This window comes from Sphaeramia orbicularis, chromosome 7 (genome assembly GCF_902148855.1).
Source record: "Sphaeramia orbicularis chromosome 7, fSphaOr1.1, whole genome shotgun sequence".
NCBI classification, from domain to species: Eukaryota; Metazoa; Chordata; class Actinopteri; order Kurtiformes; family Apogonidae; genus Sphaeramia; species Sphaeramia orbicularis.
In genome coordinates this window covers 48046905-48067828 of record NC_043963.1, presented here as the reverse complement: position 1 = coordinate 48067828, position 20924 = coordinate 48046905, and the positions used below count along the sequence as shown (strand labels likewise).

General features: G+C 38.0%; 1 protein-coding gene across 3 annotated transcripts in view; it reads right to left on the bottom strand.

The window, feature by feature from the left end:
* Nucleotides 1-1681: 1681 nt before the first annotated feature.
* prex1 (phosphatidylinositol-3,4,5-trisphosphate-dependent Rac exchange factor 1) overlaps nucleotides 1682-20924 on the bottom strand; it is a 119661-nt gene continuing 100418 nt past the window's right edge. The window contains exons 26-41 of one of the 3 annotated variants that reach the window (XM_030139131.1): nucleotides 20610-20828; nucleotides 17281-17369; nucleotides 16564-16646; nucleotides 13641-13731; nucleotides 13415-13543; nucleotides 13273-13314; nucleotides 11797-12014; nucleotides 10710-10812; nucleotides 8637-8780; nucleotides 7844-7958; nucleotides 6774-6840; nucleotides 6566-6610; nucleotides 5130-5305; nucleotides 4810-4912; nucleotides 3850-3917; nucleotides 1682-3766 (exon numbers count right to left, since the gene is read on the bottom strand). In XM_030139131.1, coding sequence (XP_029994991.1) covers nucleotides 3724-3766; nucleotides 3850-3917; nucleotides 4810-4912; nucleotides 5130-5305; nucleotides 6566-6610; nucleotides 6774-6840; nucleotides 7844-7958; nucleotides 8637-8780; nucleotides 10710-10812; nucleotides 11797-12014; nucleotides 13273-13314; nucleotides 13415-13543; nucleotides 13641-13731; nucleotides 16564-16646; nucleotides 17281-17369; nucleotides 20610-20828 — 1735 coding nt within the window. In that variant the 3' untranslated portion in view covers nucleotides 1682-3723. Of the gene's footprint in view, nucleotides 3767-3849; nucleotides 3918-4809; nucleotides 4913-5129; nucleotides 5306-6565; nucleotides 6616-6773; nucleotides 6841-7843; nucleotides 7959-8636; nucleotides 8781-10709; nucleotides 10813-11796; nucleotides 12015-13272; nucleotides 13315-13414; nucleotides 13544-13640; nucleotides 13732-16563; nucleotides 16647-17280; nucleotides 17370-20609; nucleotides 20829-20924 lie in introns of those variants that run through there. The other 2 variants (XM_030139132.1, XM_030139134.1) reach the window with 2 other exon arrangements.

Here is a 20924-nt window from a genome sequence, read left to right as displayed (position 1 = left end):
TTAAATACATTAAATAAAAAAAACAAACAAACATTGTGACTATATCTGGTTTGTTGTTTTAAAAAATAAGTCAACATTTTGGGTGATGCATACAATGGTAAAGAGTCGTCCACGTGTTACCACATTCTCATGTCAATAAAACAGAGACTTCTCAATATTTTACTCCAAAAACTTATTTTCAGCATAGCTGAACATAATATCTAAAAGGTTTTGTCCTACTTGATATCAGTTTCTGTTGAGAACTGCATGTTTTGAATGTTCACGTAAAGCCTAAAAAACTGATGTCCATTTCAAGTCCACGTGTTACCGAGCAGTAATTGGACATTTTTCACCTAAAAATTTTTATCTCCCCAAATTTTGTTATACATAATGTTAAAGTGCTTATAAATGCCTACTCAAATTCATATAATAAATGCATATAAGTTACACTGCTTACATGACAGAGACTGTTAAACTTGAAATGTGTTCACATGTTTCCACTTGATGGGAACCAAACAGAGAATTTGTTGGAGCAGATATGTTTTAAATCTTCTTCATCTCTATTTTATTGTTACTGTAAATTAATTATTGTACCTTGAATCCCTGAGCTTGACCAATAATGACCAAAAATTGACCAAAAATTAAATATGTACATGAATAATATGTGTGTTTTTTTCCCATTGCAATTCAGGTCAAAATGTTACCAGTTAATAGTGATCACTATATTGACTATATTCAAAAATGTTTTCAAAAATGACCTGTATTGTTCATAAAAAATGAGGTCTGTGGATCATCAGTTCCAAAAAGATGCAGTCAGTCTGGAGCCATCTATGCAGTATCTATGCAGATGTAATGTCCACCTGCTTGACTGGTTCCACGCTGCACATCTAATGGATTCTGCACCACAACTGGTCATTACACTTGTCAATCACACTTTTCTTTTTTTTTTTTTTTACACACAAGCTGAAGATAAAGATGATGATTTGAACACAAGTCAGTCTGATGAAATCCGCCCAAGGAGAGGAAAATCAGCGATACCAAGCTGACTCACGAGTGCGAGTGGTGCATGCGTACCTCATTGGCTGAGGGTTTATTACAGCAGTCTGGGTTTGATTGCTGGCCTGGATCTTCTGCTGCATGTCATCCTGTCTCTCTCACTGATCCTAATAAAGGCAATAATGCCCAAAGAATATATTAAAACACCAAAATCACCTTTCAAAGACATGTACTGAATGTGTACTGCACATTTGGCCAAACTCCCATAGAATAACATGGAGGAGGTAACTCCACTAGGGGAGATCGAAACCTTTTGGCTCCACATCTGAAGTGCTGTCAAAGCGTCCAGCTTTATAAACAGTCTACGGTAAAGATGGAAATGAAGAATGATAAGAAGGTATAGTGAGAAAAATAGCTTATTTATGTATTTAGGAGATTTTTACTTTAACAGAAGTCACATGGTCGATGGGAAGACAGGAGCTCAAAAAAGTAAGACTGAAAAGAGGAAACACTATCCTAATTATGTTCACTCCCTTTCAAATCATTACTGAAAAAAACTGGACTGATAAAGAGAGAAAGAGAAATAGCAGATGAAACAGTGGTGGGAGCAGACAGACCACTCCAGCCTTTTCGTATTTGAACATCATGTCCTTGGCAATGGTGCTGTTCCAATAAAAAAAAAAAGAAAGAAAGAAAAAAAAACCCCTCATCTTCCTGTGAACATTTTATTTACTAGCTTGTTAAGATTGCATTTACAATGATAATCTTAGAAAGATTCAACAAAGATCCTTTGTACAGTTATTTTCAGGCAACATAAAATTGCAAATAAAGTATGTACAATAATCAAACATTAGAATAATGTAAATAAATGTGTAATCAGTGACAGGTTTGTTTGTCCAGCTACACCAACATGCTGCAGTCATTAGCTAAACTAAATGCACACTTTAGACCATGTTATAGTATTTTTATGCTGCCATGTTCACCGATACTTGAATTGGGAGCACCGTGTGTAAATATTTAAAGGCCAAATGAGATGTATAGTTGCCATGCTTGTGCAGAGGAATGAGGGGACTAGCACTGGAGTCAAGTCTGATTTTAAATAAATAAAAAGGGTTAAGTGATGTATCTAATGATTGCAGCATGTCCAGATGGATTCTGTAATTCATGTCAAACCTTTTTAACATGTTGTCAGTGAGGTTACGCTCAGCGAAGAGAAGAAACAGGTTCTCTTTGAAATGCAGTCATGAATACAAAAACAACAAAATAAAACAAGATTTAAATGTTTTATATACTATATTATCTCCATAAAAATAATCCAATTTAAGTTATAGCATTACTCTGCTGCTGTAAGACATATCCTATCTTTTTTCTGCTCGTATGTACAAGAAATTAAAATCTTCAGTAAAATAATGTTACTAATAATGTGTTTCAGTCCTGAAACAATCCCTTTGTTTACATCATCCACCAACTCATTACAGTACTTTGTTTTCCTCTAACACTGTGATTTGAATGGACCGTTCATTGTGCTTTTTCACCGAACACCCAGTACAGTAAATACGACAGCTTAAAAGCCAATTTAAAACGTTAAAAGAAGGTAATCCTTCAACTAGTACATCTGAACTAATATATTAATAATTTAACAATGACTTTAATATCCCGCCTGGTTGTCTTGGCTGCTAAACAACAAACAGTATTGTTTTGTTTGCTTTTAGCTTCTTTTTGTCCTGACTCTGTTCACTATCTCTCCCTTACACTCCCTGAAGATTAATGCAACACTTCCTGACAGATTCTATACACATAAATAAAATGAAATACACAGGCAGCTTAAGTCTAAGAAAATGGCATGCCATTGGTCCGTTAAATACTGCTCAATACATAGGCTGGAATGCTTTTAGATTCTTTTAATACCTGAAATAGTATAAGTGAGGGATAAAAATTAGCTCCTTCCGGACATAATAAATAACTATCCTTCATGTATAGTGCAGTAATACAGTACTCACACTAAACCTACAGTAATTGCACAGTAACCACATGCAATGGGCTGAAGAGAAAAGCAAGCAGCCCCCTACACTCTATCGTCTCACCTCTCCCTCAGTCCCTACTTCCTTTCCTCTTTCTGCATCTATTCAGCCAGCTAGCATAACATGAACACCAGGGCATTCAAGTCTTCTACTTCAACTGGGGGTCCCAACACTGAGAAAACCCTGGCGAGAAACAGAGAAAGAAGACAAGACAGTTCTCTGGATTTTTGCAGTCCGAGGCAGAATGCATAACGTTTAAGATGACCAGGTAGTTTAGTTAATCCAGTTAAAAATATAAGAGCCCTGCGATGAGTGGAATCACTGCGGTATCTTCTTTATGGCGTCTCCCTCTCACTCTTGTTGTCAAGTCAAGTCTTTTTGTGTCAGCTTTATGTCAACAGCTGAGGTACTTCTAACTGGGCAGCAACCCAGGTGAACAGTACAGATGTGAGTTTTCCGGTTGTAGCAGTCTCACTAGGTGCTTCCAGGTTAACACCCAACAAACATCGTGTGCTCACAGCGTTAGCCTGAAGGTTCTAGTGGTTTTGATGCTCAAATGATCCCTGTGTGACTGGGGCAGTGGTGGCGGGGGAACAAAGGTCTTTCCATGGCAGTGTCTCTTGGAAGGAAAAGTGGTCGCACTCCTCTTTAGCCTGTCATCTCTCATCCTCATTGTCTTTGTCACATCCTCCTTACTTTGATGAGTTCAAGATAAAGTGATGTTTTCTTAAAGTTCTCCATCTGATGGTGGTAAACACAACTTGAAGAGCCTTTAGACAAAAGAAAACCACAGTAAGAATATGTCATCTTAATGAGAGTCTAAACTGTGCATAGCAGTGGATTTCTGTTGTACCTTGGGGCTGATGGAGGCATCTGGTCCATTACCTTGAGATTTTTAGCAGAGAGCTCGACTCGCGCCCCCTGAGAGAAGACAACAGATATCAAATGATTTCAATAATAATCCTACTGCTTCACCCATGTAAATGAAACCATACAATATGCAGAAAAACATGCTTAAGTCCGAGGATCTGGTGTGTTTTGCTTTATATTGTATTTCCTCAAATTAAAAAAAGAGAAGTCTCTTTAAAACAGACACATGAGATCAAAGACTATATTGGAGGTTTTCCTGTAGACCTGAAATGATTAATTTATTAATTGACTTGAATTGATTAAAAAAAAAAACTCGATTACAATTTTCCTGAATCAAACCATTGTTTCCTTACTTTTGCTACTGTTAAACATTGGTTCCGCTATTGTGTTGTATGTGGACACTTATGGTGACGCACATGACACCAGGATCAATGCAAACTACATAGCTCAGAAGAGACGAGGACAAAAAGACAAAAAATGTCTGTATGTTCACTTTTCTTCATTTGAACCATCACTTACGCCTTTAAACTTTTAAGCTTTAACACAAATATTAAAAAATATTTGGCTTTATTTTGTTCAGTTGTATGTTAGTTCCATCTTAAGTTGATAGTAAATTGGATCCAAATGTGTTGAAGACTGCAGTGCACATATTGTTTGTAGATGTCATTCGGCTTGTTTGTCGTTTATTGATGAAGGTATTTTTTATATACTTTGATGCTGTTGTTATTGTTATTTCTCTATAGATATTTTTTTATGTATCCTTTGACATTTGTACTTCTTGTGGTTGTTGTTTCAGTTGGTTCTGGAATAAAGGACAAGTTGTCATTTTCAGACATGTCTAGTTCACATTCTTACTATTCAAATAATCATTTAATTGAATTGAATAAAATAATAGATAGATTAAACAATTACAAAAATAATCAATAGCTGCAGCTCTGTTTACCTGCTTGCGCATGATGTCCATGGTCTGCATGATGCAGCGTGGCATCAGACCGTGGTTCCTGGCTAGAATCATCGACTGCTCCAGTGTCACATTTAACGTACATCTGCAAAGAACAAGCAAGGCTTCAGGTCAGCACCATGTGTCCTGCTGAAACTAAAACACTCCAAATCTGTTTGTCCATATGTGAACCTGGTGGACACCTCCAAGAACAAATGTGTTGAGACAGCGAGGCCAGGCTGGTGTTCTGAGCTGCAGCCACTCTGTGCTCTGGAGTTCATTCCTGCTGACAGTATAGTGATGTTACAGTATTAAACACTGACCTCTGCATGCCTGTACCACACATTGTGATGTGGCAGGCTCCCAGGCGGTTACACAGCTCTGAGGACACACACAGTACACTGATCCCCGATGGGTGGCCTTGAGCGCTTGGGCGCACATTGACATAGGACTGCATTAGTCGACAAAGGTCGTCCAGTGTGTTGAGGGGTCGCAGCAGCTGTGAGGAAGAGATGGTGAAGGTCAGCAATTCAATGGAGAGGTGACAAGAAGAAACACCGAGATAAGTGACCATCTTACCAAGTCACTGAGACGACAGCTGAGTGGAATGGAGAAATGGAGTTTTCTATGACGATTAAGCAATTCTGGCTATTTTATGTTAAAGGCAACTGATAGAATGTGAAAATATGTGATAATTAATATTTTTACGCAAAATATTTTTGTTTGTTTTTAAAATATGTAAATGACCTTACACTCAGGTTGAGCGATAAAACAACTCTCAAGACAGGATTGTGATCAAATTCAATGGGATAATGATATTTTTTGGACATTTGTAGTTGATATGGACAGATATATCACCTTATCAAAAACGTAAATACAACATCCATGAAGCACCAAATGTGGGTTTGTTTTTAGTGTGTAAATCTGGGTTTATTTTTAGTGCATAAATTTCAGGGGGTTATTGAGCACACTGGCAGGTAAATATTCAAAGCAGTCATCTAGTAACAAATTCTGCTGAGGTTTTGGTCTCATTCACATGAAAAATTTTTCTGACCTGCTGAGTCTGACATACAGACAGGAACAGACGGTATCATGGTGCATTTACGACAGATTTATCTGAAATTTCATACATTTATACTGACATGGCTATCCTCTAAAGTTTAAATTTGTTCCTTATTGTTTTTGGCTTAAATACCCAGGCCTTCATTCATCATTCTACACTTTAACTGCCCTTTCTCTTTAGGCTTCAGTCATCACCATGAAACCCTTCATTGTAGCACCCAAAAAACATATGATAAATATTGTTATTGGCTCATTTGGAAACACAATCACAGTCACATTTTTGCCATATCGCCCAGTCCTACTTAAACCACAGATTTTAATACTCAATAGTAAAAGACTACGTGACTTGTTAAGATGGTGCCGCAGCAAAAACAGGCGGTAAACCGTGAGAGAAATAACTAAGGCAGGTTTATTCTTTACAGTGTGTCTTAGAAAGATGATTAAACCTAAACATGTGTCTCTAGATATTGGGACTACATTCAGCTCTGTGCTTCTATTCAGTTACAATCACCGGAGTCTATGTGGGCTACAGTCAGTCTGGAACACTAGGTTTTTGTCTCTAATCTATTCATCACTGAGGTTCAAATGAAGGTGGTTGGTAATGTTGAAGTGTTTGGGTTAGTTAGAGTTAATGGGGAGACTTGGAGGGAACTAATGAGGTTTTCCATTGGAGGAACAGGATACCGGGTCATCTTACTTTGGAAATGCTTGGTTGGAGGTCTCTAACTTCAAGGCCCAGTATCTGTGCTTGCATTTATATTCAGTCACAACATTATATACAGATGGACTTAGATTACAACAATAAGATACACATTACAAAACACTATTCAAGCTGTAATATACACAATCCATGTCTGCAGCAGAAGCATAGAGAGTGAAATACATCAGAGTATGTGTATATTTACCTGGTCGATCTTCATGGCTGTGGTGTTGGAGTCTGTGGGGAGGTTTGACTTCTCCAAATAGAAAGCCCTGTTCAAGCACAAAACATCTCCACTTTAAAACTCTGTGACTCACTTTGTGTGAGTCATTCAGCAGAATACTTCACTATATAGTGTACATTAACATGGATCTGCTACAGTATATGTGTAAGTATTCATGTTGTTTCTGGAAAATTCTGCATATCTGAAAAAGCAACCACATCAACAGGGTTTTAAAGCATGTATTTGTTCCATAACAGATAATGTATAATGAGATGCATCATTATAGGAAATGATTCACACTAGGGTGATGAAGGGTGGGATTTCAATGACCTGAAGAGGTTTACTTTGCATAATTATCATCTCACTGTACATTATCTTGCTCATTACACGGCTAGTTACTAAGGAAATCAATGATTTGACTAAAAATATTGATCAACATCTTTAAGGATCTATTAAACCAACTGTGACTAATGTAAAATGATTTTAATAATAAACCTTTTCCTAAATAAAACCATCCATTATATTTTACATTGGAACTGACAAGAATGGCATCATTCAACATAAACTGAAAGCTCTGATGATCTGCAGTAAATAATTAGGCAAACTACGACAGTTAATTAAATAGTTTATAATGATGTATATTAAATCCGTAGTAGAATCATAGAATTGATATGGAATCAACACAAAGGTGTTGTTTGTTGTTGTCTTTTTTCTTTTGTTACACAGATTCTCTACTGTAAACTGCAGATTTTCAATAAAACCACCAAAAATGCACATTTGGTGCATTTGTCACGAGCCAAGGTGAGGCACAAAACTGCCTCACCTTGCAGTGAAGTGGATTAAAGGACAGGTCTAGATAAATGACACTCTTCTCACCTTGAAAGATTCTGAACTTGAAAATAGTTCAAAGACAGAGAAAGAACCAATGAGATGTAGTTTTCTGCTTGTTTATGCATCGGTACAGGGTGAACTCTCCCTTTAAGGTGAAACATAACCTGAGTGCTAGAAGAGTTTCCCACTGGAGGGCTGTGATGCAGTGTGGCCAAACCTACCTGAGTCTGCGGTAGTAGGCCTTGACCTTCTCCAGTGAGACAGCATTAGTGCGCTGCTGGAACTCCTCCATAGCAATGTAATCCTGCTGGGAAACTCCCTCTGGACGCTCCAGCGCTGAATGAAACATGCACACATCATTTTTATGAAGTTACCCTGAACTTCAACTCTCCCTAATATAGACTGACCATTATAGCTAACACTTAAAAGGATATTTCCTTTACCTTATTGTAAAGATTTATCCTATATAAAAAGTCTGCATTAAGAAAATCTTTAAGGGAAATTGTGCAGTCCTCATATACAGAGCAAGACACATTCACACAAAATTCAAAATCTAAAAAAAATAACAGGAGACCCAATATCCTCAACCTGCAGATCAGAGTTTTTCCAGTAGGTGGCAATGTTTATCCAAACATCCTGCACTGCTCTGACTGTATTAGACCATTTCACTTTACATGGACATGTAAATGAGAACAATACAAGCACACCCATTGAGTTAATGTTCCAACTGGCACTTGTCTGTGGAAAATTAATGGATATTTGGCAGACTGAAGTGATGCATAATGCTACCCATTCATACTTAGCCAGCTGATGGAGAACACAAAGGTAAAGCATGGCAGCAAAGAGGAATGTAAAGTTTCAAGTGGGTAATGAAAGGCTTTCATCTAACTAAATAAAAGCATATACATCTAACAGGAAATGTAGAAGCATGATCCCTAAAGGCAGTGTTAAAACAAAGGGATAGTCTGTGAAAAAACAGGATGACTTGTCCACAGTCTCCTCCTTCAGTCTTACCTCTGGTGAAGAGGACAGTGTGCAGTTTGAGGCTTCCTCCATTTTGCAGGCGACTGGGCAGCTCGTTGAAGTGACAGCTGTCCAGGTACAGAGTGACCCTCAAGGCCTGTCGGCTGCCTTCCACCTGGTAACACACTGGTGTATCTACAACACAAACATGCACAGCAGACATTTTTAAAAAACACTGGACTGACACATTTGTGGCTTTTGGAGGAACTTGAAAAAATAACCTCACCTGAAAACAGTAAAAACTAGGTTCCTCATACTGTATAGTATGGAGCATTAATAATTAAGTGATAGTGAATAAATGGGTCTCTCTACATGAATAATTAGGACAAAGTGCGTTTTGTGATATAGAGGAGGATTTCTCCTGTCGTTACAGCATAGAGAAGCACCGCTTCACCATGTTATTTATATATTGTTGCAAAAACCAAATCAGTGCAATCATGTACTGATATATGGGTGTTTGCATCTTTGTTTGCCTGTGTATTAGTCATGTCTAAGGTCTAATAAACAGGCTAATGACCTGAATTGACCCCCCCTCCCTCCATCAGTCTGACATGATACTCAGCACCTCTAGGATTATCAGTATTATTTTGTGTTATACAAAACAATATAACAGTCAATCCCAAAACCCATGCAAATACATTCAGTGAACAAAAATTTTGATCTTTGAAATTTTAAATTCATTTTCACCTGATAAATTGAATTTAAACAGTTTTTGTTAGCATTGCATGTACATAGAGCTGAGAGCTTTACTAATGCCACATACAATACATGATAAATAATAATTCATGTCTTAATCAACACGTTCTGGTAACATTTTGTTTGTGTAGCACTCTAACAGTTCTTAGAAACTGACAAGATGCCTTTTACTGAATGACCTTTAGGGTCAACTGGGTATCTTAGAGGTACCCATAAAGTCGTAATCATGTGGATTTAGCCGTGATGGACGTTTCAGGCTGAACTCAGCGAGCTTAGGCTCTATCCAACCTTTAGCTCCCTGATTGCTTAGCAAATCAATACAGTTCAATGGACGCTGCCGCCACAAACTATCTGCCTGCACTGCAGCAGTCTGAGCTGAAAATGCAACTTCAGCAAATCAGGTTTTTTACATTAATGTAAAAATGATGTGTTGGTAAATGGGTGTGTAAGCTTGAGGTTGCATATTGTGCACCTTAACATGCTTGACTCACTTCTATCAATAAGACAAGTGCACTGAGAGCGCAAGCACACTGTGAGTTCACATGTTCCGCTTTTGTGCACAATAAACTCTTGTGCACTTAATACCTTCTGCTGCTCTGCGCAAACCTTGTACAGCAAATCCCTGCTTCACCAATAGCTTTGCCTCCTGAAATAGGAAATGCGTGTTGTGCTTTTTCCTTTGAGCGGAAATCTCTGCTGGCCATATTGAGGCTCCTGAAAAGAGGACTGATTCAGGATGCAGTTGTCTTTTGTATCTGCTGACTTTGAGGCTTCTGGTAGCCAGGAGCCCCTTTTAGGAAGCACAGATACGGAGGTAATTAAAGGAAGAAATACGCATCTTTAGTTTGTCAAACTGAGAGCATGCTCAGTGAAAAGTGTAGATCACATTTATATTTCAATGCTTACTCTAAAATGCTCTGAGCTTGAATAGTTTGGCCTATAGCAGCACAAAGCAGTATATTCAGTTTTTATTGAAATGACCTGGAAGAATGTGGCACCATATTGCAGTTTTGGTGCAGAAATTTGGCATCCTGCATGTACATCCCTAGACTATGTTTTAAATGAAGGCCCACACAGCCTGTCAGAAAGGAAGCATTTCATCTGTAAAAGAGACTTTAAGAGACTCCATATTCTCCCATTAGATAGGATGATTTATGAAGCCATTATGTTGTTGTTTTAGCTCCTATTCAGTGTCTCTCCACTGAAAAGAAAATGAAATCTGCAACAGCAAAATGGCCATTCCACTCTCAATAGCTGCCATACATCCACATAATAGAACTTTATTCAGAGCTGGTCAAACCATACAGCTGCTCATTACCAGCAGTCAGCTTTGAATGGACCAAGTCAAGTCATTGTTGACAGTCTTACTTGCGACGAGACACTCGTCCTCCAGTTGCCTGAAGAACACAGTGACTTTGTCCAGGTCCAACAGGGCTGCCTTGGTGTCTTCCAGCATGGTCCGCTCCACTTTCTGCCAGAGGAGAGGAAAAAGGGAAGGCTCAGAGGTCACACCACGAATACACTTTTCAGAGTTTTGTGCACACATCTGCATACCTACCAAGTATGGCTGTTTTGGGCAATATGATTACAATGTATGACAGTATCATTATTTAAGAAGTATATTACTATAGAAGTATAACACATTATTATTCCTTTAATTATTTTTTTGTCTTTATATAGGTTTGATCCACAGTCAAGAACATACTTAGAATACACTGTAAAACACTTTAATTATCACATATATAATACAAAGGTTGTACTACTGAACCCACACTATACAGTATATGACAGAAGTAGTATGCATCAAACAGCTGCAGATTGTAAACCATTTTTATGGAACCAACAGAATTCAAAAATAAATAGAATCAAGGGAGAGAAAAAGTAAAATTACTAAAACAATGAATTACTGCTAGATTTTGGACTTATAGTATATCATCACAAAATACACAAAATAATGAAAATGCTCAATGATAAAGTCAACATACATAATTCCAATTTTACTGATTTGGTATTTTTGTCACAAAAACATAGAGAAATCAACAGACTTTTTTTCTGTTTCTTCAGCTTAAGTACTTAGTCTTAAAAGAAGGGTAATACTGTAATATTACTTCATTTTTAAAGCATAGGATATAAAAAGCATCACGTGACATTAAGCACTGAAGACTGCAAGGTATACCTCAAATTCAGTGCTTTTTTTTTCTTAACTATTCATGCATGAGCAAACCATAATAAAGTTACAACTGATAGAAGGAGGGAACACACAATCACAAGGGATTCCCCTCTCAATATCCACTGCATAGACCTCTGTGGCAATTCTAGTGGAAAATACTTGGCTTCCTATTTAAGTGTTAAAGTTGTTTGAGTTATGCTATGGTACGATGGTGTCGAAAAAAATCATATTATACAGGAAATTACATCTGGTAAACTGGTGCAGAGCAGGTCGAACTATACTTACCAAGTGCGGCGCTAATGTGGACTGGAAGTGCAGCAGCACACCGATGACAGAGATCTGTTCGAGCCACTTGCGACTGGTCTCTTTGCTGTCTTCTTGGTATTCGCCAGCATTGTTGAACCGCAACCGCAAAGCCGCCAACAGTTGCTCGGCCAGCGTGCACAGGGCACCCGTCACCGCCTGACAGAAGATCACATCCCGCCGCAGCTGCAGAGACGTATCTGACGTTGGAGGAAGAACAAGAAATACTGATGTCAGACAGTGATGGAGGTGTTACGAGAGGCGCAAAGAGGGGAGGTTATGAGGAGGAGGAAGCTGTTTAAGTGTGAAAATGAGGAAGACAGATGCAGGATAAGAGAAGGTCAATGACCCTGTAACCTTCCTCATTACACATGTCCTGCAGTTGTTCCAATACACGCACTGTACATAGTGAGCTGGGATCAGCTGAGACGATATTTCCCATTAACTGAGCCCATATGCTGCTGTGCACAGTTCAAAAACACTGGGACATCACATGCTTCAGCACCAACCCTCATTCACTCAGAGCACCTGGCATCATCCAGGATGATGGATGTAAGCAGTAGTCAAAAATACATGGAAACATCTGCTAAGGCTGACTGTTCAGTGTAATGACAATATACAAAATCATGAATATATACAGGCAAATAATATAGAGACTTGCCTAATAATATAATGATATGACAGATCAGTATCAAAAAAGCAACTTGACAAAAGATTTATAATAAAACTTAAATTAAATAACAAGTAAAACAACAAAAAATGTGATCTCTTTAGTATTTCACTAATATTTTTTCCATTTTATATTGTGGTGTTCTACTTTGTGAGGGGTTGTGGCAACTTCTTAAGAGATGAGTTTTGCAATTTTACAATGTTCTCCTTTTTACTTTTCATCCCAGGTTAAGGGATAAGATACATTACTATCACCTACTATGTTAGGAGTGTGAGTGGACCAGAGTAAACATCTCCTTGACTAAAGCACACAAATAAAACAAAAACTCTTTTGACCTTTGCAAATTTCTTGCTAGATATCGCTAAAGATCACACATTGAACCTTTAAAATAAATGCTTCATGTCAACATGTGACAATAATATTATTATAATAACATTATAATATTTTTATAATTATAATTATTATATATAAAGAATATAACAATGAATACTTTTACTTTAGGTGCTTCTATATATATTCTGCCAATACCTGGCAACTCATCATTTCACCATTTTTCAAGCTGTTTTGAGTAGCCACAGATGGCTCCTGGCAGTACTTTCATATGATGGATGATCTCATTTGTAAAGTGTTGGAATCAGTTTAAATTCTGGGCTATGATGCCTTTCCTGCTTCTCTCTTAAGCAGATTACAGATCCTGTCTCTGCATCTCTTCTCGTTTTGTATTAAATTAGGGACAGCTTCTATCAGACCTGACAATCCTGTTGCACTACCGCTGAGTGTTACTGTACCTGTGCACTTGAGCAGAGCAAGAAGAAGCTGGTTCTTTCCATCTGTATAAGAAGGTAAAAGAAGAATAAGATGTAAGATGGAGTCACCACATGTTACCATATCAGCTCATATTGCAGGAGTGTTCATGTGTGTTCCACTAACCGTCCACATATCTCTGCAGGCTTTCCACCAGGGTTTTGATAGAGCTGGGCAGGTTCCAAGGGTCCTCCTGGATGTTTTTGTGGATAATGTGACGACAACGAACTGTCCAGTCTTCTGTCTGGCGAAACTCTGTTCACATAAATCCAAAGAACATGCAAGTGAGTCTGACAAGTTACTGAATTTAACAACAGAAGCATCATGACACACTACACACACAGAGACGCACCGGGCTGGCTGTGGTCGGAGTAAAAGTGCTTTGTCTCATCACAGGCCCTGGTCATTACAGATCCTTTGAGAAGGCTGTTGATGGAGTCGACCTGTGTGCACAAATGCAGACACACACACACACACACACACACACACACACACACACACACAGACAGACATTTAATCAATAGTTTTCTCTCATATTCACCTTACACATCTTTCTGCTATTGTTATTCCAGTCATGTCCAGTGCTGCATACAGGTATAAGACCACCTCAGTTTGATCATTTCTAAACCCTCTTCAACTGAAATTAAATTGGACAAATACATTTTTCTTGTTCTCACATAGTAAATATAAAGGTAAGTAGTATACAGTATATGTGCTCTTGTGCACAGGTAGATTTTATGTAAGAATATAATAATATTTAGAGTGAATTAGGTTCATCCACTTGTTTTTAGCTGGTAACTATTGAGTGACAAAGTAGTCTAGCTATACTAGATCAAATGTTGGCAACTGACACCCCCCCCCCCCCCCCCCAACACACACCACCACCACTACCTCCCAATATATATAATATGAGACCATTTAATTACTTCAAAGCACAAATAACATAAATTGAAGACATTTTAAAACATTTCTAACTGGTTTTGCCCCTGTCAATTAGCCCATATTACAAAAAACCCTCTCAACTTTACATGGAAACTATTAAAACTAAGCTATAACTGTACATTTCAAAAAAATAAACATTAAACTTAAGAGGCAAACTAAGATGTACAAAATATGAAATCTTGGAAGTTACACAAATATACCAGTAGCCAATATCAATGCTGATGTTGTGTATTTTGCTTTTGTTATCATTTGTCTTTCTGTGGACTTTTTGAATGCCTTCCTAACTCCATATCTGAATGAAAACAAACAACACCATGAATACAACACATCAGATGCAAAACGTGGAAAGTTATTTTGTTTCACAACAGCTAATGTCGGTCAAGGCCAATGTATGAGCATATGGGCTGTTACCAATGTTCAGCTGATCAATCTTGCCTCCCTCCTCACAAACCCACTTGTTGACTACAAACTTGTTAAAAAATAAAAGTTAAACTAATTCAGTACACAGGCACACAAACACCTCTGCAGCTTCTGGCTATGGTCTTTCAGCATTAACAGGGAAGCTTGTGTTTGCAGGCCCCCTGAGCTGCTGTTTACATGTGGAAAGAACTACAGCAGCCAAAGTGGGTGCACCCCACGGGAAGTCAAAGGACATGAGATGCTTGTATGAGGAGATGAAAAGACCAATGGATGTCTTTAACTGAGTCCATGTTTGCAGTGGACGCTGTGTTTGTGTTTGTAAGAGTAAAAAAGAAAGAAAGGAGGTCAACAGAAAGATGAGAGAAAAACCAGGATCCTGACCAGAGGACAGAAAGTTTCACAAGGTAACTCAGTCCAGATGGTTGCTGATTACTATCACAATCTTGCAGTCCACATGGTTTTGGTGGAGTGTGTGTGTGTGTGTGTGTGTGTGTGTGTGGGGGGGGGGGGCATGTGTGTGCATGTGTGTTTCTTATTCACTATCTTTTGGCTGGGTAAAATTCAGATCCATTTAGCTGGTCCACAGGCCTTTGTGTACTTTAGGATTAGGGTTCTAGTGTACACTTCACATTCTTATTAGTATAAGGCAAAAGGTTAGCCCAACAGTGTTATTCATGGATTACGTTTAGGAAAGGATTTAGGGGTGCTTGTACATGTATGCAAACATATGTGTTGCAGGCTTTCCATTAGTTGGTAACCTTCGCTTGGGTCACAGGTGGCTGACATTCAGCACCATGATTATGTTTACACAGACGCTTGGTCGCTTCACCCTGTTGCTGTAATACATCAGCATGGCTGCCATACTGGATTGATCTAGACTGTCTATTACAAACATACAAGACAACAGGAGAGCTACATTTTTTTCAGTCTAAATAAGCAGGCTAATGTTTACATTTCTCAATCATTTTAATAATTTTCACATTTGGATTCAAAAAATAGCCTATGTGTCTATTTGTTTTTTACTTCACATACATCACTGAACCTTGAATATAAAAACAATTTATTGAGATCAGTAATGAAATTCATATGTATGCTTTTAGCCATAAAAACTGCTGCGCACACACCTACTCCTGTGTTTACAAACCAGTCTTGAATGGTCCAAAATGGCAAACCAGTGGCCACCATGGCATCTACATACATATATATCCCTTTGATCATCACAACGTTGAGCACCAGCAAAAGCATCTGTTAATCCAGGATCCTGCTCTAGCACCGTGAAGGCAATCATTCTGAATTGTTATAATGTCTTGAACCCTTCGCCATGTCTCACTCGCAGTGGTGGGTAATGCTAAACAAGTCAAGGTTTGATCTGATGCTCTTTGATTTCATTGCTTGACTTGCTCTTTTAATGATTGTAGTATTTTGCTTAATGCTTATATAAGTTGCATTAGGGCAGAATAAAGGATAAAGTTAAGGATTTTCTATTACTTCTACTATTGTTTGTCATTGTTTGGTTGGATTTCAGTACAGCTGAAATTCTGTACAGCTGCTGCTCACTATGTTTATGAGATTTTATTACTACAGTACAGTAGCTTGGAAATGATTTAGATGTGGCTGCAGGTTGACATGTAGACTTTATGTGAAGTGATTATACGTTTATTTAATATCCGTTCAGCTGTCTGACAATAAAAGCAAAAAATATGTAAATGAGAACAGCTACATAATGAGTTCAGCTGTTTTAGAACATTACATTATGGTTTGTTAGTGTCAGTTACAGCTAAACTGATCTGAGGTGCCCGTTATACTTGCCTTTGTAACACAGAGTGGTACTGAAACATGACAGATAACTTTGAAATTAAATGAATCTCAGCCACCAGACTGGTTAGGACTGTGTAAGTGCTCTGTTTGGTTACCTGGTTGAAAAGGTGCTCGAGGCAGCCATGCAGTTTATCCTGCTTGTCTGAAGGAATCCTCATGTCACATGGCAACTCATCCCCTAGCAGGAAAAAACAAACATTCAATAGGAATATTTGCTTTTTTTCATTGTAGTTTGCAAATATTAAACAACTCAATCCACTAAAGTGCAATTCATCTCTTTTTTATGTAAATTCTGATGATTCAATAAGAGATTATGAAAGGATATGTCTTATATCAGGAGGCTGCTGAGGCTTAATTGTGATAAAAACAAGTAATAAACAGCAGTAGAGACAAACTTGGCTCAATGCACAAAAATGTGAGTGTGGGGGTTATGAAATGGTGTGTCTAAATATCTGGCCGCAGTCATCTCTTAGAAATATCCACAGCATTTCTTCACTTTGGCGTTCTGATAGCGTGACATAAGATTGACATAATTGCAAACAAGAAAGCAATCTTTGTTGGAAAGTTGGAAACTACTGATCAGTTCTTATACAAACATTCATTATTGTTTGTCTCTGTTTGACACTGTAGGAAGTGTGGATTTGCCTTGGTTTATGTTGTTTACGTTGAATTCACTCACACTGTCTGTTTGGACAGTGACTCAGTCCAACACATATTGTTTGATTTGACTCATGGTGCTTGAGTAAAAGCATAAAACAGAACATGTTTCATAGAAAAAACATTGTTTAAAAAATAATAACAGTGTCCTTTACCTGATCCCATCTCATCACTCCCCAGGTAAGAGCTGTTGCTTCGAACACTGGTGTAGGACAGGACTGAGTCTCTGTTGCTGTTGCACTCGCTGGAAAACAAAATGTACACATACACAAAGCACATAGTTAAAATGCAAAATAAAGCTTAGGGTTCATTCCGCTTTTAAACCACAGAGGGGATTTGGAAAGCTGCATCTTGTAATTATGCTGCCAAATAATCCTTGTGATTGTAAATGCCTTTTCTGATTTACAGTATGTGAGACCAAAGGTAATTAAATGCTCCTCACTGTGGCTTTACACAGAGAAGCATTCAACTCCTATACGGTAAACTGCAGCTGCATTAGATTCCAAAACATCTGACACATAATAAAAGTGAGATTCCAACACTAAAATGGAGCACACTGATACTTTTCTAAATACTAGACATATTTTATTTTATGAGCACTGTAGCTCAGTGTTGTTTTCTCCCATACTGATGTTTGTAGAAAATGTCAGCTTGCCTAAGACAATTTAGTAAAATAGCAAAGCCTATATTTATCGTCATACGTCTACGTGATTCAACATGATTACCGGGAGCATGTGGAAGATTTATGTGGCTCAAATTATACATTGCTTCTAGCGAGCACACTTGTGATTCCCCTCAGAGGAGCTCTGAATCATTCACAAGCTGAATTACCATGACAAATGGCCTACAAGGGACTAAAAACTAAAAAACACTGGCTTTGTTTTCCTTTGATGATTATCCAACTGGCACTGGATGACAAATTGTTTGTTGCGTGTGAATATGATAGTGGGATGTATCACCTGCTTGGTTATTCCCTGGTGATCCCGTACATGTTTGTGTAGTAGTATGGTAGATGGCATTGACTGAGAACCACAGCCAGGACTTCACCTTCATAAACACATTGTAATACGTTTCTATACAAATATTCCTTTCCTCATATTTGTTACCTCAATAAAACCCCCTTTTCTCATACTTCAGTCCTACTTCTGCATTTTATATCACTCTCCATTCTCTACTATTCCGTCTGTTTATGCACAGGGTGCTGTTTTTTTTCAGATGAATACAGAAACGCACACATCTACACACACACACGGTAGTTTCTAAATTTAGCCTCACATACCTCCTGCCAAAAGTGTGAGTACTACTGAAACAATTATCCTGATTCTAGTAACTGATCTGGCCTAAACCTAATCCACATAACTGCGCCATGTTCACATCTGCAAATCAAATATGCCTTTGGTGATCTATTCACAAATCGATGGGCATATATTTCAGGAAAAATATGCTCAAAGGAACAGAATGAGACTGACCATCACATTCACTCTGACAGCTAGAACAGAGTTTAGATGACAATGCAAATTCTTTCAAATATTTATTGTCTGATAAAATGAGAAAATAAATGTCATTTTAATCCATTACAGTACAAGAAAATGTACAATTAACACTCAATGGATTTGTGATTATTAAGGAGTTATATCTGAACATAGATTTTTCTTTTTCAGTAGAAAATTAATTTGTGACAGACACAATGTACCAGAGTCTGGAGCAGATACTATTAGACTTGATTTCCTTACACTCTCCGCTGTCCTTCATACACTGTATTTTTCTGTCTGACTGCTCTTTTTTCTTTTTCTCTGTTCCTGTCACCCCCTCCTGTCATTGCTGTGACATTATGTTCCTCACAGGCTGTACTCAGCCAATGACCTCCAACTGTTGAGCTCTGCTGTGGGTTGTCATCACCCCAGGCTTTAATGTCTGATTCTCTCAGCAGGAATTAAAAAAATCCAAAATGACCCACCTCCCACCTCTGAAACACAGTAGCACTTTTCATCACATCCAGAAATTTCACAAGTGGGATGATTCATCTGTATCCACTGCTACCTTGAGCAAAGGATTTTTTTTCACTGGGACTCAAAAGACTGTATAAACACCTTCGTGTGTGCATACGCGTACAACAGACACACAACACATTTTCCTTTACATTTTATTGAGATGAGGTAGCTGCGTTTCACATGGCGTGGCTGGGTCTTAATGACAGAGTGGGTGAGGAGGCCGCGCCCCAAACATTTGGCTCTATTATACACCAGCCCACCACACCAACAACCAATAACTATATCTTAGTGGGTGGTGGAGGGTGGGGCTCAGTGGAGCACTGCCCAGTGGACGATACACACACTCGCTGCTGTCACACACATACACATACATCTGAATGAACTCACAACAAGCAAATGACATAACCAGACTTGACCAAAAAAGTTTGAAGTCATTTTTAGCCTTCAATCTTGGTTAAAATGCCAACATCTGGAATACATTTTAGCCTCCAAAGGGGAAAATGAGCAGGATTTGGGGTTATAGTAAAAGAGAGTCTGAATGTTGTTCATGTATTACAGAGCCCACAATTCAGGTGTAAAACTAGGATGTCCCTGAGCTCCTTTCCTGTTTTTGTTTCTGTTCGGAAATAGTCAAATGTCTTACTTTTTAATCAACATTTAGAATTTTCATACAGAGGAAAGTGTTATTTTAACCCATAAAGATTCAAACATCCACCACCGACCAAAAGCATCCACTGATCTAAAATGTTTAATACCTGTTAATCCTTTAATCCTATTAATAAATATAAATAATTCAGGTAAAATAGTTTGTCATCTTTTCATGGTCATCAGACATGACCCACTTGGACGTTCAGAGGCTCCCTAATGAAGGTGGAAACACCGTCATCTTCTACAACATTGATTCACCAGTAAAACACATGTAGTTTAGTGGTTGTAGATGCTTATTTTTATGTTCAGCTATTAATATTTTTGCTGAAAAAGCACTTTTTCCTAATTTTTTCCTGATTTAATCTAATAATATCTGATTTTACTTTACTCTTACTTTAAGCTTTTATGAACATCTACATGATCAGTAAATTAAATATAGGCAAATACCTGTTTTTCACTGAAAAATGCAAAATGTAGAGGATAACATTATAATAAATTGTAATATATCACTTGGGAAAGATAAAAAAAATATATATTTGGAAGTTGCAAAAATAGGTGAAGGTCCCTAAGGATTAATGTAAGCCACTTCAGCAGCTCTGAACGCTGGAGTAATAGGGCCATGATAATGGAGAAAGAATGTGATATTTCAAGAATACAATCATAATACTTTGAGCAAAACAGTCCTAAATTTACAAGAATGAAGTAGTAATATTATATGATACATAATAGTATACATAACATTAATATCTAGATTTTTTTTTTTCAAAATTTATGACTTTATTCCTGAAATATCATGTTTTTATTCTCAGTGTGGTCCTCAGATGTGGTTCATGCCTTCTCCTTACCTGTATGAGTCCCTGTAGCTCATTGTGTCATGACCAGAGTCCTCCTGGTCATCTTCGTTCACCTTGAAGCAGACTCTCTTGATTCCACCTCCCTCCACTTTGTCCTGGTCGCAGCCATCCTCACAGGGGGCCAGAGGGGGGGGCTGGCTCGGTTCATAGACCGGGGGCTCCCCACTCTCCCCTTGGAGCTGTGTGGGCTCAGTGATTGACGATAACAAACTACACGAATGAAAAGGTTGAATTAAATGAGATTTCCACAGACTGCTGTGAATTATGGTTAATACTGGCAGGAAAATATTACAGTGAAATATTGCC